The sequence below is a fragment of the Phocoena phocoena genome, chromosome 9 (assembly GCF_963924675.1).
Source record: "Phocoena phocoena chromosome 9, mPhoPho1.1, whole genome shotgun sequence".
Classification (NCBI taxonomy): domain Eukaryota; kingdom Metazoa; phylum Chordata; class Mammalia; order Artiodactyla; family Phocoenidae; genus Phocoena; species Phocoena phocoena.
In genome coordinates, this window is record NC_089227.1 from 102,578,240 (window position 1) to 102,595,459 (window position 17,220).

At 45.7% G+C, this 17,220-nt stretch overlaps 1 protein-coding gene across 2 annotated transcripts in view; it reads left to right on the forward strand.

The window, feature by feature from the left end:
- DPP6 (dipeptidyl peptidase like 6) overlaps window positions 1–17,220 on the forward strand; it is a 778,185-nt gene that overhangs the window by 216,839 nt on the left and 544,126 nt on the right. Inside the window, exon 1 of one of the 2 annotated variants that reach the window (XM_065883772.1) lies at window positions 2,524–2,707. The exons of the other annotated variant lie outside the window; for it this stretch is intronic. Within the exon in view, the coding sequence (XP_065739844.1) occupies window positions 2,651–2,707 (57 nt within the window). The 5' untranslated portion in view covers window positions 2,524–2,650. Of the gene's footprint in view, window positions 1–2,523; window positions 2,708–17,220 lie in introns of those variants that run through there. 2 annotated transcript variants of the gene reach the window in all.

Consider the following 17,220-nt stretch of genomic DNA (forward strand, 5'->3'; position numbering starts at 1 on the left):
CCCATGGAAAGGTTCCGAGTGGCACCACCTGGCCTGCCCATCCACCAGCCATTTGCAAGCTGCACCACCCAGTGGCTCTTGAAGAGAGAGTAGCTGAAGGAGGGGTGGGGGTGGGTGGGGGAGGGGCTGGTAGGGCAAGTGCCCGAGTGATCTGATGCCAGCAGGAGACTTCATTGAAGTATCGGGTATCATCTTACAAATGTGCGTGAACTTTGCATTACATCCATATTCACTTTAGATGTAAGATAACATTTAAGGTCGTTATTGAGAAATAAAATAGAAGTGCCCGAAGGGTTTCATGTCAGTCCCCACCAGACACAGCTGAGCACCCTGGGGTACCACCGAGTGGGTTAGACCCAGGGCTCTGGAAACCGTGAAGAGGAGGCAGGTCCTGGCTCCTTTCGCTTCTCCCTGCCCCCCGTTGGTGTCCCTGTCCTTGGATATCGGTCCTGGGTGGCGTTCATGGCCCCCACAAGTTAGCGGTGGATGCTTCTGGAGATGTCAACAGATGGTGGTTTAAGATTTGACCCCCCCCCCCCAGGGGTTTTGATTTAAGAGGAAGCTCTGGAGGACAGACCAGTTCTGAGATGCTCGGCAATGAACCATTTTGCGGCAAGGGCTGCTGGTCTCACCCATCACCGAGGTCCCCCCGGGGGCTGCTGTGGTCCAGGTGTGCGAGGGGAGAGTGGCTGCTCACCTCACTGCCCAGGTCTCCTTCCTGAGTCTTTGCTGCTGGGGCCTCGATGTCGGGTTCGCTTGGGGACCTCACACCGCAGTGACCCCAGCTTTCCCTCCTTAGAAACCCGTAATTGGGCAACGACTCCCCTGAGGGCTTGTGTGGCCTGGCACACTCCCTCCAGCCCACCCTGGTGATAACCTATGTTCCAGACACCCTGGGATCAAGCCACAAACACAGGGATCCACGCCACTGCTGTTCCCATCCCGGAAACTCCCCGTCCCGCAGGGTCGTCTAAGTCAAAGGCAAACACAACACAAAGCAAAGCCTCACTGTGGGACAAGGCTCTTACACGGGGTTTTCCTTTTCGTACGCACGGCCAAACCAGGCAAGCTCCAGCTGCCCATCCTGACCTTTCGGTATCTGTGCCCAGGCCGTCGTGGAAGGGGCAGGCAACTCTGCGCTATCTGGACTCAACTGTCAACTCTAGGGAAGGACACAGTGCCATGGATCTTGCCGGTGTGTGTCTGTTCTTGTCCAATGACTGGGGCCAGGGGGCCAGGGAAGGGGCAGGACAAAGGGAAGTCTTCTATGAAACACCTTTCAACTGGATACAGACCTGCTTCGCCTTCTCTCTACAGGGAACTGCACTGGCTTCGCAGGGGCGAAGGCAAGACAGACCAGCGGCTCGGGAAGGACTTCCTTGCTGAGAGCGCTTGTCAGGGCTGGGTGGGGTGAGGGCTACGCTCCCCCGGGCCGGTGAGTGTCTGTGGCCAGAAGCCCTTTGGTGGAGGCAGAGGCTTAAGGCGGGGAGGGGAGAGACAAGTACTAACGGAGGACACATCACACACAGGGGCAGCAGAAGACCCCCGGGCATGAGCTGGCTGCAGTTTCTGGAAGGCCCAGGTATCCCCACCTGCAAGCTATTAGCTCATCAAGCCCAGAGTCCCCCAGCGCGTTTGTCCTCCACCAGCGGCTCGGTCCGCCCAGGGTCAGCGCCAAGCTCAAGGACATCGGGCCGGGAGAGCAGGACTGCCGTCTCTGCCCCGGCTTTCTCCTTGAGCTCAGGACTCGGCGGGGAGCCCTTGCGTTCCTATAAGGTCACCCCATGGGCTTCTTTCTTTCTTTGCTTCTTTTAAGCAACAGACACCCTTGAGGTCCTGGTTGATTTTCACAGAGAAACAGAGGATTCTTTGAGTTAAAAGATGGAACATAATAAGTTTTCTGAATTTTAAAGAAAATAAAGGCCAAGATTTCCATAGCTAGCGATCCAGGAGAAAAAAAAAACACACACACACACACACACCCACCGGGCAAACAGAAAAGAAGCCATTCTCTGGTGCCCACAGGCCACGTTCCTCCCCCAAGGCCCTGCGCTTGGCAGAGGGAAAAACAAGGCATCTCGCGTGTGGCCCCTTCGTGGCCCCGCCCCGGTGGGACCTGCAGGCAGCGCTGGCAGCTCCGGACACCTGGGCAGGTTGGCGACAAGCTCCCGGACCTGTGGCCGCGCCGCGCCGGGGTCCCCTCCCCCCGCCGGCACCCCCTTCCCGCCGGGGCCCCCTGCCCAGCCCCCTCCCCTCCCCGCGGCCACGGCCCGAGCATGCGCCGTGCGCCACGGGAGGCGGGTGGGAGCGGCGCGCATCACTCGGGTCCCCTTCCTGCACCGCGCCGCCACTTGCCGGTTGCTAAGCAGTTGTCGTTGTTTCTGTGGCGATTGCAGAGGCTGTTGCTAACAGGAGAAGCCCCGCTAAGCCGCAGCATCTCCCCTTTCGGAGCCGCTCTCCGCTCTTTGCATTTAAAAAGAAAACTAGGCTGCTCTGCTCACTGGTCCTCCCCCACCCTGCCCCAGTAGCCCTGTGATTTGGGAAGCATGGACTAAATCCCGATCCTCCCGCCCAGTGGACTCCGGTGGCCCCAAACTCCCGGGCAGATCGCACCTGCCCCTGTGCCTGTGCGCACCCTGAACAGGAAATCATGACTACAGCCAAGGAGCCAAATGCTTCGGGGAAATCCATGCAACAGCAGGAGCAGGTAATGCTGCTTTCCGGAGTGTGCCCGCGTCTCGGTGTGCGTGTGCGTGTGAGGGAGTCGGGGGGGATTGTGCCTCTTGAATGATTTTGTATTTGCACCACTGTAGCCCCCTGAGCCACGGAGCTGGCCCCTGAGATAAAGTGCCGAGCGTGTGCGCTGGGGTCTGCCTCTCTCCTCTCCCCCGCTTCTGTTGTTGAGCGATCCCTGGTCCATCAATAATGCATGCGCCCAGGGGACATCTGGAGAGGTAAACTTGATGTGTAGGGACCTGAGGACAAAGGCCACTCTCAGAGTTGCCAAATTTAGCATGTCAGTTGTGAAGGTTTCCAACCATAATACTTTGTAATCTGGGGGTGGGGAGGGGGTGATGGAGGAAGTGGCTAGTGCCAACCCCCCTGCCCCCAGATAATTCAGCTTATTCTGACTCTCCAGCAGGACTTTGCTTTGGTTCTAACACAAGTCAAAAGAAGACATATGAGCTCTGTTTAAAGGACTTTTTCTGGATACCTGTGTCTCTTTTTCCTGCTTTTTTCTCAGTATCTCTGAAGGTACTAACATCTCTGCTGTTCATCCTGGCATTTAGAGAATTCAGACTCTCCCAGCCAGAAGAACCAGCGGAGGCACAGTTAGGATCAAGAGGGGCCCCAGCTGAGAAGTAGCAGGTCTTAAAGGGCTGACACAGGTGTTCAGGACTGCATTGGTGTCCCCATCTAGCAGCGGACCACCACGGCTCACCCTGCCCTGAAGAGGCCCAGCATCTGCAGAGGCTCAGGAAGTAAAGGGGAACCAGCAATCTGTTATATTGTAATTCCCTTCTCAAAAGATCTTGAAGGTTCTTATCTTTTAATCACTGCTTAGTTCTCCTCTGGCAGATCGTTAAAATAGATCCTGGGAGACACCAGTAGATTATCAAAGCAGCTCGCTCAGGCTTGGTAAGCCAACAGCCGTGAGCTGATTTTCCCTGTTTATTTTAGGGGTGTTAGCTTTCACTTGCTAGGATTGGGGCAAAGAAAGGGGATCCCTCTAAAGTTCAGGAAGGCAAAGAGCCTCTTTGGGGACACTGCGACCAGCCCGTCATCAACTATTCAGAGACCTTGTGAAGACAACTTCGGATCTGTATTTAGTGCAAGCTGCATACTTGTGGTCATTTCCTCAAATCCCATTAAAAATGAGACCATCTTCTTAGTTGCATCATCATCCTCATCATCTAAAGAACTTAAGTACAGCTTGATTTCTTCCGGGAAGGAGATTTTGTAAATATGGAAATCTAGGAATTCTTGTATGCAGTGGGCGAGCTTGTATGAGGGTTAACGCTCGGTGTAGCATGAACGCAGAGGTTCGCAAGAGGCAAGCCAGGCCCTTCTCTTCCAGGATATTTGTTCAATAAAGAAATAGGTCCACCCTGAATTAACAACCTGTGACCGACTGGGCTTCCTTTTATTACAGATCTCCTCCTCACTAGCTATAAAATAAACATGCCCTGGGCTGACAGGCTCCGGCGAGGGCTTAGGTAGCACCTCGGACCATGGGACAATAATTATGGAGAGACGACTTTGCTGTTCATAGGTCTAAACCCCAGGGCGGGCACTCAGAAGCCCAGGCTATGTTATGTAGAAGAAGGTCCATGGCTTCTGTTCAGCTTTGCTCTCATCTTGCCTGATACCCTCACATGCCAGAATACGGGAAATAGTTAACTAGGGTGTGGGTTTTGGAGGAAGTATAAGCTCTTGTTTGATTTTATACTTTTTGATCATGGTTAATCCCTTATACTTGAACGTGCTGGAATCATGGAAGACTTCGGCTGGCATAACCTGAAAACCAGAGGTGGCTGTGGATTCGGGTAGCAGGTAGGGCGTCCAGAAGAAGCAGTCCCTTCCCAGGCACTTGGGAGGGCCCTTTCCTCTCTTCTCAGAGTGACATCATCTCGACCCTGAGGAATGCACAGAGCAGCCCACAGTCCAATAAAGAGAAGGTCGACAGCAGGGCTGGAGGAGGAGAAGCAAACTGGGCTGCAGGGCAGAGGTCTCACATCGAACATAAATATACCTTTAGGGGACATGGGCTAAAATTGTAACTGCTCTAAACACAAAGAGGGAAATGGAATATTTAGTTCATGAAGACTATCTTCTTCCATTGTCAGTTTTCAAAAGATATTTAAACTATTTATGTGCTCAGACTACAAAGCTCTTAATGAATCCTTTAATTCTTCGTATCAGTTTTTTCCTTGTTATTAATGAAGGGGATGGCCCCTTACCCAGGCTGGGAGGAATATGCTCCAGGTTTTTGTAGGAGAAAGAGATAGATGCTGGTTTGTGGTTTGGTTTGCTTGTTAGGTTGGGGATCATTTGCTTGTACTAACCAACTTCGTGGCTGCCTTCAAATCACCAAGCCTCATTTCTTGGTTGAAACCCTTAGCATTACCGAGGACTTGGATTTAATGTAGCATGATACGTATTTCCAACAGTCTTAAAAATTTGGGGGGTGTTGCAGTAGACGACCACTTAGTTCTTGGCAGGCTAACACAGGCACGGTGCAGTTTCTTATCTGCCTTGGTAGTTGGGAGCCAAGGCACGTGGGTGGCAGCTGGAAATAACTTTTGTGTGCCGAGGATTACTGCAGATTAATGAAAAAAGTCTTGGAAATGACATAAAACCAATTGATTTTACCTGTTAATTAGAGATTGCCGAGTTTTTCCAGCTTGTTTTCTAAAAATGTACTGAGAATAGATGAATATGTGGAAAGAGTTGTTTTTTTTGAGGGTACTGTATGAACATGTTGGAATGAAGTGGAGAATAGACTTCTAGAAGACTGTTTTTCCTTCTCTTTGGAGATGCTAAAAATTATTTTTAAATGAAGTATGAAAGCCCAGAGATGTTTGGAAACAATATATTTTTTAAGCTGAAGGAATTAAATCCGTCCTTTGGCTCTGAAGCCAATCAGATGTTTACAGAGGCTTGTCGGTGAAAACAGAATCCGCCCTGGCCGGCACCCCGCTGCACCGTGTGCCCAGAGGTCAGCCTCGGAGGTGAAGTAGAAAAGGCTGAGGCCAATTCGGTTTAAATTTAGTGTGTTCTTGCAAACAAACTAGGTCCTTCCTTAGAGAACCAAATTAAGGGATTTTTTTCCCCTTAAAAATAAGTAAAAGCACAAATGTATTTTAAACTATACCGTACTCTTTTCAAATGACTTAAAATTGAAACGTGGTCGTCAGTGATGCTGTTAAGAGGCAGAGGAGAAAGAAGGCTTCATTCTCCATGTTTCCAGTCAGCCATGACACATTGTTTCTCAAATATTGGGCAGGGATGAGTGGCAGATTCTGTATCTGTATGTATGTGCATATGTACACACACACACACACACACACACACAGGCAGGCCTCACGCATCACAAAATCACAGAGCTGGGAAAGTGTATCACGTGATCTGTTCTGCCCTCTTTTGCTCAGGAGTCTCACAAATAAATGAGAACACGCCTTTTCTTTAAAGGTCTTCAAGAAAGTCTCTTTTCATATAGAAATATTCTGTGTTCTGTGGGCTAACTTGTATCTTTTGCTGTATGTTAAGTTCAGTCATCTCTGTAACTTCCCTCAATCTGAAAACCAGCGGGTCTGATAGTCCTCCTAGATGTAACGATTACTTTTTGTTGCTTCTCAGTTTTCTCTGATCTGCACAAGTCCTAATATATAGCCCCAATGTGTCTCTTCTCCTATTAAATGATGGGCCTCAGGACCTAGTGTTGACTGATATGTTAAATTATTTATCTTATAGTTATTAATCTGATAATTCACTTCATAATGATAACGCCATTACAGAAGAGTTTTCTGACGTGAAGAGAATTTTACAAACAGCTCTAAAGTGAACATTAAAGTGCATGGAGCTGAGACTTCTGAAAGAGGGTAGGCCTTCCCAAGGGTACATAGGTGATGACTTCTGACATTCCTTGTCCAGTACTCTTTGCACGAGATCCTGTTGCTTCTTTCAGTAGTAAAATTAGATACGGAAACAGAGGATCTGGCTTTGACAGTCATGAGAGTTAAATTTTTTATGTAACTATGGTAAGGGAATCTTACCAAAAGAAGGAAAAGGGGAAGAGGGGAAGAGGAGGAGGAAAGGGGGAAGGGGAGGGTGAGGAAGAGGAAGAAGAAGAAGAACCAGAGAAACAAGATTCAGTACGAGGAAGTGCGAACATGATGTATAGAGAGGTGGTCCTTTTATGACTCAAAAAGTGGCAGTGGTTGCAGTCATGGTACTAGTGTAAATCAAATTCTGTTCTGCCCATGAACTGACTTTTCTAAGACTCTCTGGATGAAAAGGGAACTTGAAGGAACTGGGCAAAGAATAGGGATGCCAGGTTCTTAAGATTGTCTCAAAATACCTCTAGGACTTGGGACCTTCCAGAGCAGGGAGAAAGAGAGAAGCACTTTGGCTGCAGAATGGGTTGACATGTGAAGGATTTGGGGGGAGAACTCAGAAGCCCTGGGTATCCTAGCAAGAGCAGGTTCAGAACGAAAGCTTAGTGCCTGGGTTTGCCAGGGTGGCTCCTGGAGCTGAGGGACCAGGGCAAAAGCAGTGTGACGTCTCTGAGGAGAGGAAAGGCAGGCTGGTGTGGTGCTTTCCTCAGAGGAGGGATGTTTAGTCTCATCACCAGAGAGAAGAATATAGCAATGAGGCAGACACTAGCCTGAAGCCATAATCTGTGTGCTCTGGTGTCTACAGGTAGTTCCCAGTATTCTAGGATGCAAGTCACATGCTATATTAAAGGAAGCTCAGAAAGATATTGCTGCAATTTATGTCAAAGAGTGTTCTTGCCTGTGTTTCTCTCTGAGTTTTATAATATCTGGTCTTACATTTAGGTCTTTAATCCACTTTGAGTTCATTTTTGTAAATAGTGTTAGAGAATGTTCTAATTTCATTCTTTTACGTGGAGCTGTCCAGTTTTCCCAGCACCACTTATTGAAGAGACTGTCTTTTCTCCAGTGTATAATCTGGCCTCCTTTGTCATAGATTAATCGACCACAGGTGCGCAGGTTAATTTCTGGGCTTTCTATCCTGTTCCATTGATCTATATTTCTGTTTTCGTGCCAGTACCATACTGTTTGGATTACTGTAGGTTTGTAGTGTAGTCTGAAGTCAGGGAGCCTGATTCCACCAGCTCCGTTTTTCTTTCTCAAGATTGCTTTGGCTATTCGGGGTCTTTTGTGTTTGCATACGAATATAAGGTTTTTTTTGGTTCTAGTTCTGTGAAAAATACCATTGGTAACTTGATAGGGATTGCACTGAATCTGTAGATTGCCATGGGTTGTATAGTTATCTTAACAGTATTGATTCTTCCAATCCGAGAACGTGATACATCTCTCCATCTGTTTGTGTCATCTTCGATTTCTTTCATCAGCGTCTTATAGTTTTTGGGGTACAGGTCTTTTGCCTCCTTAGGTAGGTTTATTCCTAAGGTATTTTATTCTCTTTGATGCGATGGTAAATGGGAGCGTTCCCTTAATTTCTTTTTCTGATCTTTCATTGTCAGCGTACAGAAATGCAACAGATCTCTGTGCGTTAATTTTGTAGCCTGCAACCTTACCAGATTCGTGGATGAGCTCTAGGAGTGTTCTGGTCACTTAAGGGACTAAACGAAAGCCCCAGCAACCCCAGACGGGCTGTATCCACAGCTCAGATTCAACACAAATGGAAAGCAGCTGACTTTTCTTTCTGAAAAAATGCTTCCTCTCTACATGGAGCACATTTCATTGTGTTGTACTGACATTCCACTGAACTTGTTCCTGCCCTTCATCTTCCGTCCTGGAGTTGCCACGGAAAGCTTCGCCAGGACCTTACAGTGCTCCACAGAGAAAACCTGGGGGACTTAGAGGGTTGGAGAACGCTTTCCATTGACCTTCAGCAAAACAGCTTCAGCTCTGGCATGCCTGTGAAAAATGCCAAGACGCTAACCTCTTACAGGAAAGAACAGTCACCACGTTTCCGGCTCGTTGGGAATTGTGGCTTCATTATCTTTTAGGCAAATGAGCCATGCCTGTGTTCGGCATTAACTGATTCGGTTTTGGTTTTGCAGTAGACATCTTTCACCCTCTCTCACTGAGAAAGAGAAGACAGAATGAGTCTGATGATCGAGTCCTGAAAATTGAGGACAAGAATATAATTGGGGGAAGAAGCAAATCTCTAGAAGCTTTTAAAGATCAAGAGTGGTTTGAAGTCCTTGCTTTAAAAATATCAGACAGGGCTTCCCTGGTGGCGCAGTGGTTGAGAGTCCGCCTACCGATGCAGGGGACACGGGCTCGTGCCCCGGTCCGGGAGGATCCCACATGCTGCGGAGTGGCTGGGCCCGTGAGCCATGGCCGCAGAGCCTGCGCGTCCGGAGCCTGTGCTCCGCAACGGGAGAGGCCCCAACAGTGAGTCCGTGTACCGCAAAAAATAATAATAATAATAAAATTAAAATATCAGACAAGTGGAAGTTGTATATTCTTGTTTCAGGCATCGTTAGGAAACCCCGAATGTACTAAAATGTTTTTATTTCGAATTTGGGTTTGGAAACCTTGTGGCCTTAAAAGCACGGGAGGAGATAACCGTGGGACTGGGTGGAATTTCAGCCTAACTCCCGTTTATTGTAATTCTTCATGAGACTGACATTCCCAGGTCCTTCCTGACCTGGTACCCTGTGTTTCTCAAAGTGGGGAAATAAATGAAAGAGAGGAGGGGGTCAGGGGGTGGAAAAGATTTTTAAAAATAGCCCAGGGAAAGTGATTAAGTCCACGAAGTTTCTTCTCTGTCCTCCTCCCCCATCTGCCATTTACTTTTCAGACCTCTTTCCTGTCGTGCCCCCGATAGGCTCTTTAATCGCCTCTGGTACCTATAGAGTACCAATATAGTCGACTCTTTTTATGAAACCTGCACATGTGCTGTATTCCACCTGGCCTCGCTAAATGCCTGAGACAAATGCAATCACCGAAAAACGTATAAAGTTGGTAATTTTAACAATAGCAGTGTGTATATTTAAAATAGATAACCAACAGAGACCTACTGTATAGCACAGGGAACTCTGCTCTTTATTCTGTAATAACCTAAATGGGAAAAGCATTTGAAAAAGAATAGATACGTGTATATGTATAACTGAGTCACTTTACTGTACACCCGAAACTAACACAACACTGGGAATCAACCACACTCCGAATAAAATAAAAATTTAGTAATAGCTGTTGGGGGTGAAACTGAATTGAATTATTAATGGTTGAAATTTCTGGCACAAAGTTATGGCAGAGTTGACGCAAGAAAAAATATGGTGTTTAATCACAACCATTCATGGAAAATTAAGGACAGGTCACGGTGAGGACCGTCTTGGCACCCCTTAGACCACTGAGGGGTTGTGTGCATCTTATCAGTGCTGTGAATTCTGCATTTATATTGGAGTAGGTCCTGCGTCATCAGACAAGGACCAGATAGTAGATACTGCTGCTGTGTTCAGCTTCCAATTCCAGGAGGATTTTATGGTAATAGGATTGAAATTTGCAGCAATCGCTTCTTGGGAAGAATGGCGGTAAGCACAGACATTGAGTCAGTGCCATTGGCCCGCATCCATAGTGGTGACTGTCTGTTTTTACCGGTGGTGGCTAGAATCTGGAATGCAGCCCTCCACCAGCAACTTTACAAAACACATCAGTGATAGAATAAAGTCTTGATAATAGAATTTTCTATGACAGTGTACGTATTATTCCCTTACTAGTATCTGTTCAATTTTTAGAGAGATTTATCTTCTCCTGCTAGATCTCAGGAAAAACTGTTTTCCCCCTCGGAAACTGCACGAGACGCTGAGCATCTTCTCAAGCTGTTAAGTCGTTAGTTTGGAACACGTGCTTTTCAAAAATGTGTGTGTGCGCCCATGTGGAGGTGGAGATGAGGGACCCAAAGGCACCAGCGTGGTCTGGGGCGGGGGAGCTCTTTCAAAACATTTTCAGAGGTCAAAATCTGTCTTCTGACACGCTCACGTGATTCCTCTTGAAGATAATGGGCATCCATGTCCTTGGAAGGATAGAGTCCACCCTTTAAGTAAGTTTACCCAGCGCAAGCTGGTCATCAACCCAAAGAATCTGAAGTGTATCCCCATTTTTTTTCTCTTAGAAATATACAACAGAGATGTCCTTGAATGGTGGTGATGTGTGTGTTAAAATTAATGGAAGAATTTTACTTCTCTATTTTAAAGAGGAGATTTGTATTTTTCTTGTTAGAGTATTTGAGGTTGTGACAGAGTTCGTGCAGGGAATTCTAAAATTATGACACTGACTATGTCTCTTAAGTTGGATCCCTGGATGGGAGAGGCAAGTAAACATCTTTTTAAATTGTAATAGCTGCCTAATACCCCATCCACTTATTAGACAACGATTGGATCAGAGGAAGATTTGTATTTTTTTATTTTTTTAAACTGAAGTGTAGTTGATTTACAGTGTTGTGTTAATGTCTGCTGTACGGCAAAGTGGTTCAGTTATACATATGTATACATTCTTTTTCATATTCTTTTCCATTGTGGTTTATCACAGGATACTGAATATAGTTCCCTGTGCTCTACAGTAGGACCTTGTTGTTTATCCGTTCTGTATATAGTAGCTTATATCTGATAACCCCAATCTCCCACTCCGTCCCTCTCCCACCGCCCTCCCTCTTGGCAGCCACAAGTCTGTTCTCTACGTCTGTGAGCCTGCTTCTTAGGTAAGTTCATTTGCATCATATTTGAGATTCCACATATAAGTGATATCATAGGGTATTTGTCTTTCTCTTCGTGACCTCACTTAGTATGACAGCCTCTACAGTCGGAGGACAGGCAGAGTAGGAGGAAAGGGCACCTGGATGCAACAGCTGGAGGTCAGGAGAGCAGAGGGATTCTTGGCTGTGCCATCAGAGCCTGAGGGTCGGCTGAGCAGTCCGCCTGGGGAGGTGGAATGTTCTGTGGGGCATGGAGGTGGTTTGGGGAGACAGGACACGCTTACGTGAGGTGGTTTTAAAGCCACAGTGGTCTGGAAAGGACGGGAAGCAGTGAAGGGTTAGTCAGGTTCCGGAACAAAGGGAAGAAACCTGAACTTAACACGATAGAACCCTGCTTAAAAAACCGGATTTGGGGGGAATATATGAAACTGGAAGGGTGACTTGGACATAAAATTATACTTGGTTGGTGGGGGGGGGGGGGTCATGTCATCTAGGCGTGTCTTGATAGACTGGAAGGGGCGCTGCAAGATTCTGGGCCACTGCGCCACCAGGGAAGCCCTGATTTTCAGCATTTGGTGAGGGCTTGTGTGTCTATTCCAAGAGGGGTTGTTCTGTGAAATCATAGAATTTTGACTTTTAAGGCATTTTATAGACCATCTTGCCCAGTGATTTTTGGACTTTTGTTTTAGTAACAGAAACCTATTCCCCAAAGAAAATAAGCCAAATCCAACGTGTAAAAGAGGTGAAAGCACTGCCCTAGTGACCCTGGGACATGTCATCAGAGCTCCGGAGCAACCTGGAGTACAGCTCACAAACCAGATACCTAATTCAGCAGTAGGATTTTACACAGGGGGAAATAAGGCTCAGAGAGGTTAAGTAAATTACCGAAATCACACAGCCAACAAGTTGCAGATTCAGAACACAAATCCTTACTTTTTGCTCCAAATCAAGCAATTCTGGGTGAGACATGGTAAAAAATATATATATATAATAAAAATTAACACAAAAACTGATATTGGCTGGAAACTGGCAAGGAAATAAAAGAATTTAGTATTGTAGATGCATTAAAAAGTCCTTGTCTGCAGATCAGTTGAGAAAAGGTATGTACTTAGGGCAGCAGGGGGTTTACTGCCATTCTTTGTCTTCATGTCCTGTGAGAGACAGAGTTGTTTCTTCTTTTTATTGCACCGTCCCTGGAGGCATTAGGTTTTTCATGGCAACTTTTCATTTTTAATTAGTTATTTAATGAGTTGCTTTTGAAACTAGGGAAAAAATGAGGATATAGCAAATGTTTTCCTCCCCAACTTTTAAAAGTAAGCAACAATTAATAAATTCTGCTTGCTTTGAAAGTAGGCAGTAGGTAATTTTCAATCTCACCTTACACTTGAATAGCTTTGAAGGTAGTAGTTATACAACAGGTGTGGGGAGACGAAAGTCAAAGAAAGAGAATTCCCAGCAAAGCACCTGGACACACCAGGTACTCGGCACAGCAGGAGTTCTGATGTTGAAACATCTGGAAATTTTATCAGTTCACAAGCTTGAACTGAACCAACAGTGTGTTGATCACGACCCCTGGATTACAGATCCCCTTTGAGGGTCTGATGAAAGCCATAGATCTGCTCACCAGAAAAAGTACTATAATCTCTTGATTACCTGAGGCTTGCAGAAGCCCTCATGTCTGTCTGTAGACTCCAAGTTGAGTATCTCTGTTCCCTTAATGTGGTTTGTGTCCTGAATTTGTCAGCTGTGTGATTTTGGTGATTTACGTAACCTCTCTGAGCTGTATTTCCTCCTAGCATCTTCTTAAGATATATGGATAGAAATGTGCTCACTGCCCAAACCTTGTGCAGATATTGACTAGGTGGCTGTCACATCTGGGTGCAGTGCTGGGCACCGTGGAGACCCTCACTGCACATAGGAGGGAGTGGGGCTAGGCCGAGGAGTCAGGAAGAAGTGGCTTTGACACCCTGAAAGTGGTCGATGAAGGACCTGTGAGCCATGTGGGTGAAGAAAGTTTAAAGAAAGGCAATTGTATAGCTGAAGACCTAAAGTATGTCTTTAATTCATATTTGAGGAACTGTTAAATGGAAGAACTGTTAGAAGAAGGGATATGATTTGATCTTTTTATTTTCTGGGTTACTCTAAAAGGCAAAACTGTGGGATCTATGGATCCCTGGACGGCAGCTTTAGCTGAGGGTCAGCCCGTGCTCTGCAGGTCACGGGTGACTTGCTGGCCGTCTTCTCGTCACCAGGACAAACACCATGCCCGTCGGCCTCCAATAGGGGCAAGTTTGATGAAGGGCCCTTCTGCTTGAAGGTCTCAAGACTCTAATGTGAAACCTATTATACCTTCCCTGACACACAGCTGTGAGCCTCTGACAGACACAAAACATGCCCTGTTCCTTACGTATCTCCAACACCACGCACCATGCCCGTCCTATGAACGTGTATGCAAAAGAAATCAGTGAAGGAGTGAAGGGTATCGCCCTCTCTAAAGCCCCTGTAGTGAATGGCTCACAGAGTTCAGAGGTCTGTGGTTTTGATTCATTCAACAAATAGATTAAAATTTTGGAGCCCTAGGGCAAAATAAAATCCAGCCCCCTGAATGACCAGCTCACCTTGCTGTTCCTAGTGTTTGAAGTGTCACTGCCACGTTTCCTTTTCCCAAATCCCACCTCCACCAGACCTGCCTGAAGCCGTTTCTCCACCACAGAAGCATCAACTCTTTGCCACAGTTACAGACCAGGCATGGACATTGAGTCTTGCGTGACTCATATCTGTAATGTAAGTAAATGTTCTCTCATTTACCAACTGGGTAGATAAACAAGAAAACCAACTGGTGAGAAAAGGCGACTGGTGGAAAAAATGGACAGTGTGCATCCCCAAAGCCCTTTGCTGTTGTTGAAGCACCAAGTCTTTCTCCTCCATGGAAGCAATTTGCTGAAATGAAAGGATGATAAGATCCAAACTGAACCATCTTCCCCCAGATGCAGAGAGAGTTGACTTGGACATTTGAGCTGGTCCTCTGAAACCAGCTGGGAAAAGTGCTTTCAGGGAAAAAGAAAGAAAGGAAGTGGATCGAGATGAACAAGAAGAGAAGGTCTGGAACGTTCGCCCTATTTGCCCTCTGCGAGGTGTGACTGCCAACTTTGTTTAACTTTTTCACGAGGCAGTAGAGGTGCAAGAGTGATTTCCGGCGTGAGTAACAGGATGCGATGCTTTCTTAAGAAGAAAGAAATGAAACAGTGAGGCTGTGGTTTATAGAGCCAGGGTGGCGAGGCAGGGATGGTTTAGGAGAAGGGGTGCCAGCTTTGGGTTTGAGTTTAAATTCAGTTCTGTCACCAGCTCGGTGGCATTGGACTCTTTGGGTCACCTCAGTTTCTATGCTGAGCAAATGCTAGACAGATAATAGCTGCAAATACTGTCAGTGCGGTGGTTACGTTATCACACCACGTAAAGGAGTAGAAACACGATGGCGTAATGTGACCTGGGTCCAGGTTTTTACTGTCTGCACGGCCCAAACAGTCTGGCTGCAGGAAGAAGTAACCAAACGGACGCAAAGGTTTACGTCACATAAACGTGTTTGCTGCATTGAATGAAGTAGCCTACGTTTCCTTAACGGCTCTCCTGCTTGAAATTGCATAGATAGTACGTTGCCCTTGAAGCAGTTAATCTGCCGTTTTTGGCTCTATTAAATTCACTTAGGTGTGTGGGTGTGGCTTGAATAGTTACGTTAGGGTACTTGAAACTTAGTTGTGGTTTTTTCGTTGTCAGAAATGTATTTGCAGCTTAGTTGTTTATCCAGTTTGGTTCCGTAGTGATGCTGCTATGAACATGGAGATGTTAGCAGCTAATGTACGCAACTTTGCCTGCAAAATCGACTCTGTATTTTAAAGTTATTAAAATCTTACAGTGTAGCCAGCTTTTAAGAGTACTGGACTTGGTTTCTGAAGAATTATGGGTCCTTGTAACGAATGGATATAAGATTAGAATTTCTTATTAGTTTACTTCTATGCTCTAACATCCCTGTTGAAAATTTTAGATTTATGTAATTGTGTTGTCATCGCGTGAATGAGGAAATCATACTTAAAGTAACAGACAGTAATTGAATTCAAGAAAAATACTAAAGAAAATAAAGATCGCTGTGCACCAAAGGCTGGCTTGTGCCGTTTGTGAAGCTTGAAGAAAATGTTCTCATCAAATGAATACCAAGGAAAGGAAATACTAAATTTATGTGCATTTTTCACTCATCTTAATTACGTGAAAAACAACTTATAATACCTTTTAATTCTGTAGAAGCTTCTGAGCTGATTCAATGTCTTGAATTTTAGGAGTACACGGAGCAAAATTCCACGAATGTGCCTTTGTTGGAGAATCCTCAGTTCTAGCCTCAAATCACATGTTTGTTTGATTTGAAAATATTCACAGAGACTGTGTATTACATAGTTTTATTTAGAAAAGTGTGAGAGATTTTAAATGATGTAGGACTCAATATTCATCCTCCCTTTCCATGTTTGGGAATGTCAGTTATTTTCTAATATTATCCCGTAAAGAGGCGTAATGAATTTAAAGATAATGAGAGAGGTTTGGGGGGATTCTTAAGCCCCAAACCAATTACATGCGTATCAGCCACACTCTGTCCTGTACTCCTTACATCTCTGCCAGCACCCCCGCCCACCCCGATCTCCTGACCACTGGACCAGAAAGCGAGGGATTGTCTCCCTGAAGGCCCTTGAACATGATTTGTACACTGATAAAACTTATTGGAAAGATAAATCCCTTGACTGATTTTTGTTGAGCAGGTTGAAGTGGCCCCAGTTGAGGCCCATTGCAGCAGAACTAGAACTCACTGGCAGGTAAGTTATACCTGCAAGGTGAGGATGGAGAGATGTGTTTCTGTCCCTTTGCTCATCAGGAGGTATTATTTTATTTCTTCTCGGGCTGATTAAGTAACAATCCAGTACCACTTGTTCCCAGCCATATGCAGGGGCATATATGTTAGAGAAAAAAGAAATGGCTTGAGTGCAGTTGATCATTCCAGAGATACGTTCTTTCTTACCTCTCTGTTGGCAGTTACAGCCACTGATGTGGGAGATGGGAGCATATGCGTGCACGTCTGTCCTGCCATCCATCTGTCCTCCCGTGACCCTCTGGCTTGGATGGACATCAGTTTGATGCCCTCAGCTGCTGTTTACTTGGTTCCCAAGTCTTGCAGCTATAGGGAAGGAGGCTGTCACGTCCGAGGAAATAATATAGTAGGAACTCCCAAGGATCGTCCAAATGCAGTCTCTCCAGAGCACTTGTCATCGTGAATTTCCTCAACAGTCTCAACGATTTTTTGAAACAGAAATTGTACCTGATGATTATCTATTTCATGTAAAATTCCAAAGACTGTTTTGATGGAAGGATTAAAATAAAGCGATCACTCTTTTGCCCTCAAATTGTTTTTGCTCTAGATCAGGTGAAATTTTTATTTCCAAAGACAAAGATAAAACTCCTGATTTCTCTCTGTATACTTTTAATATCTAGAATAGAGTAATAATGCTGTTGTATAACATTTGAGCACCAGTGCTGATAAAAATGTAGCACAAGCCACATATACAATTTAAAAATTTTTGGTAGTCACATTAAAAACTTAAAAAGGAATAGATGGAATTAACTTTATAATGTTTTATTTAACCCCAAGTTTTTTCCAACATGAAACCAATATAAAATAATATTAGCAAAACCTTTTCATTCTTTTATGTCCACGTACTAAGTCTTTGAAGTTGGGTGTGTAGTTTGCGCCCACAGCACATCTCAAGTCAG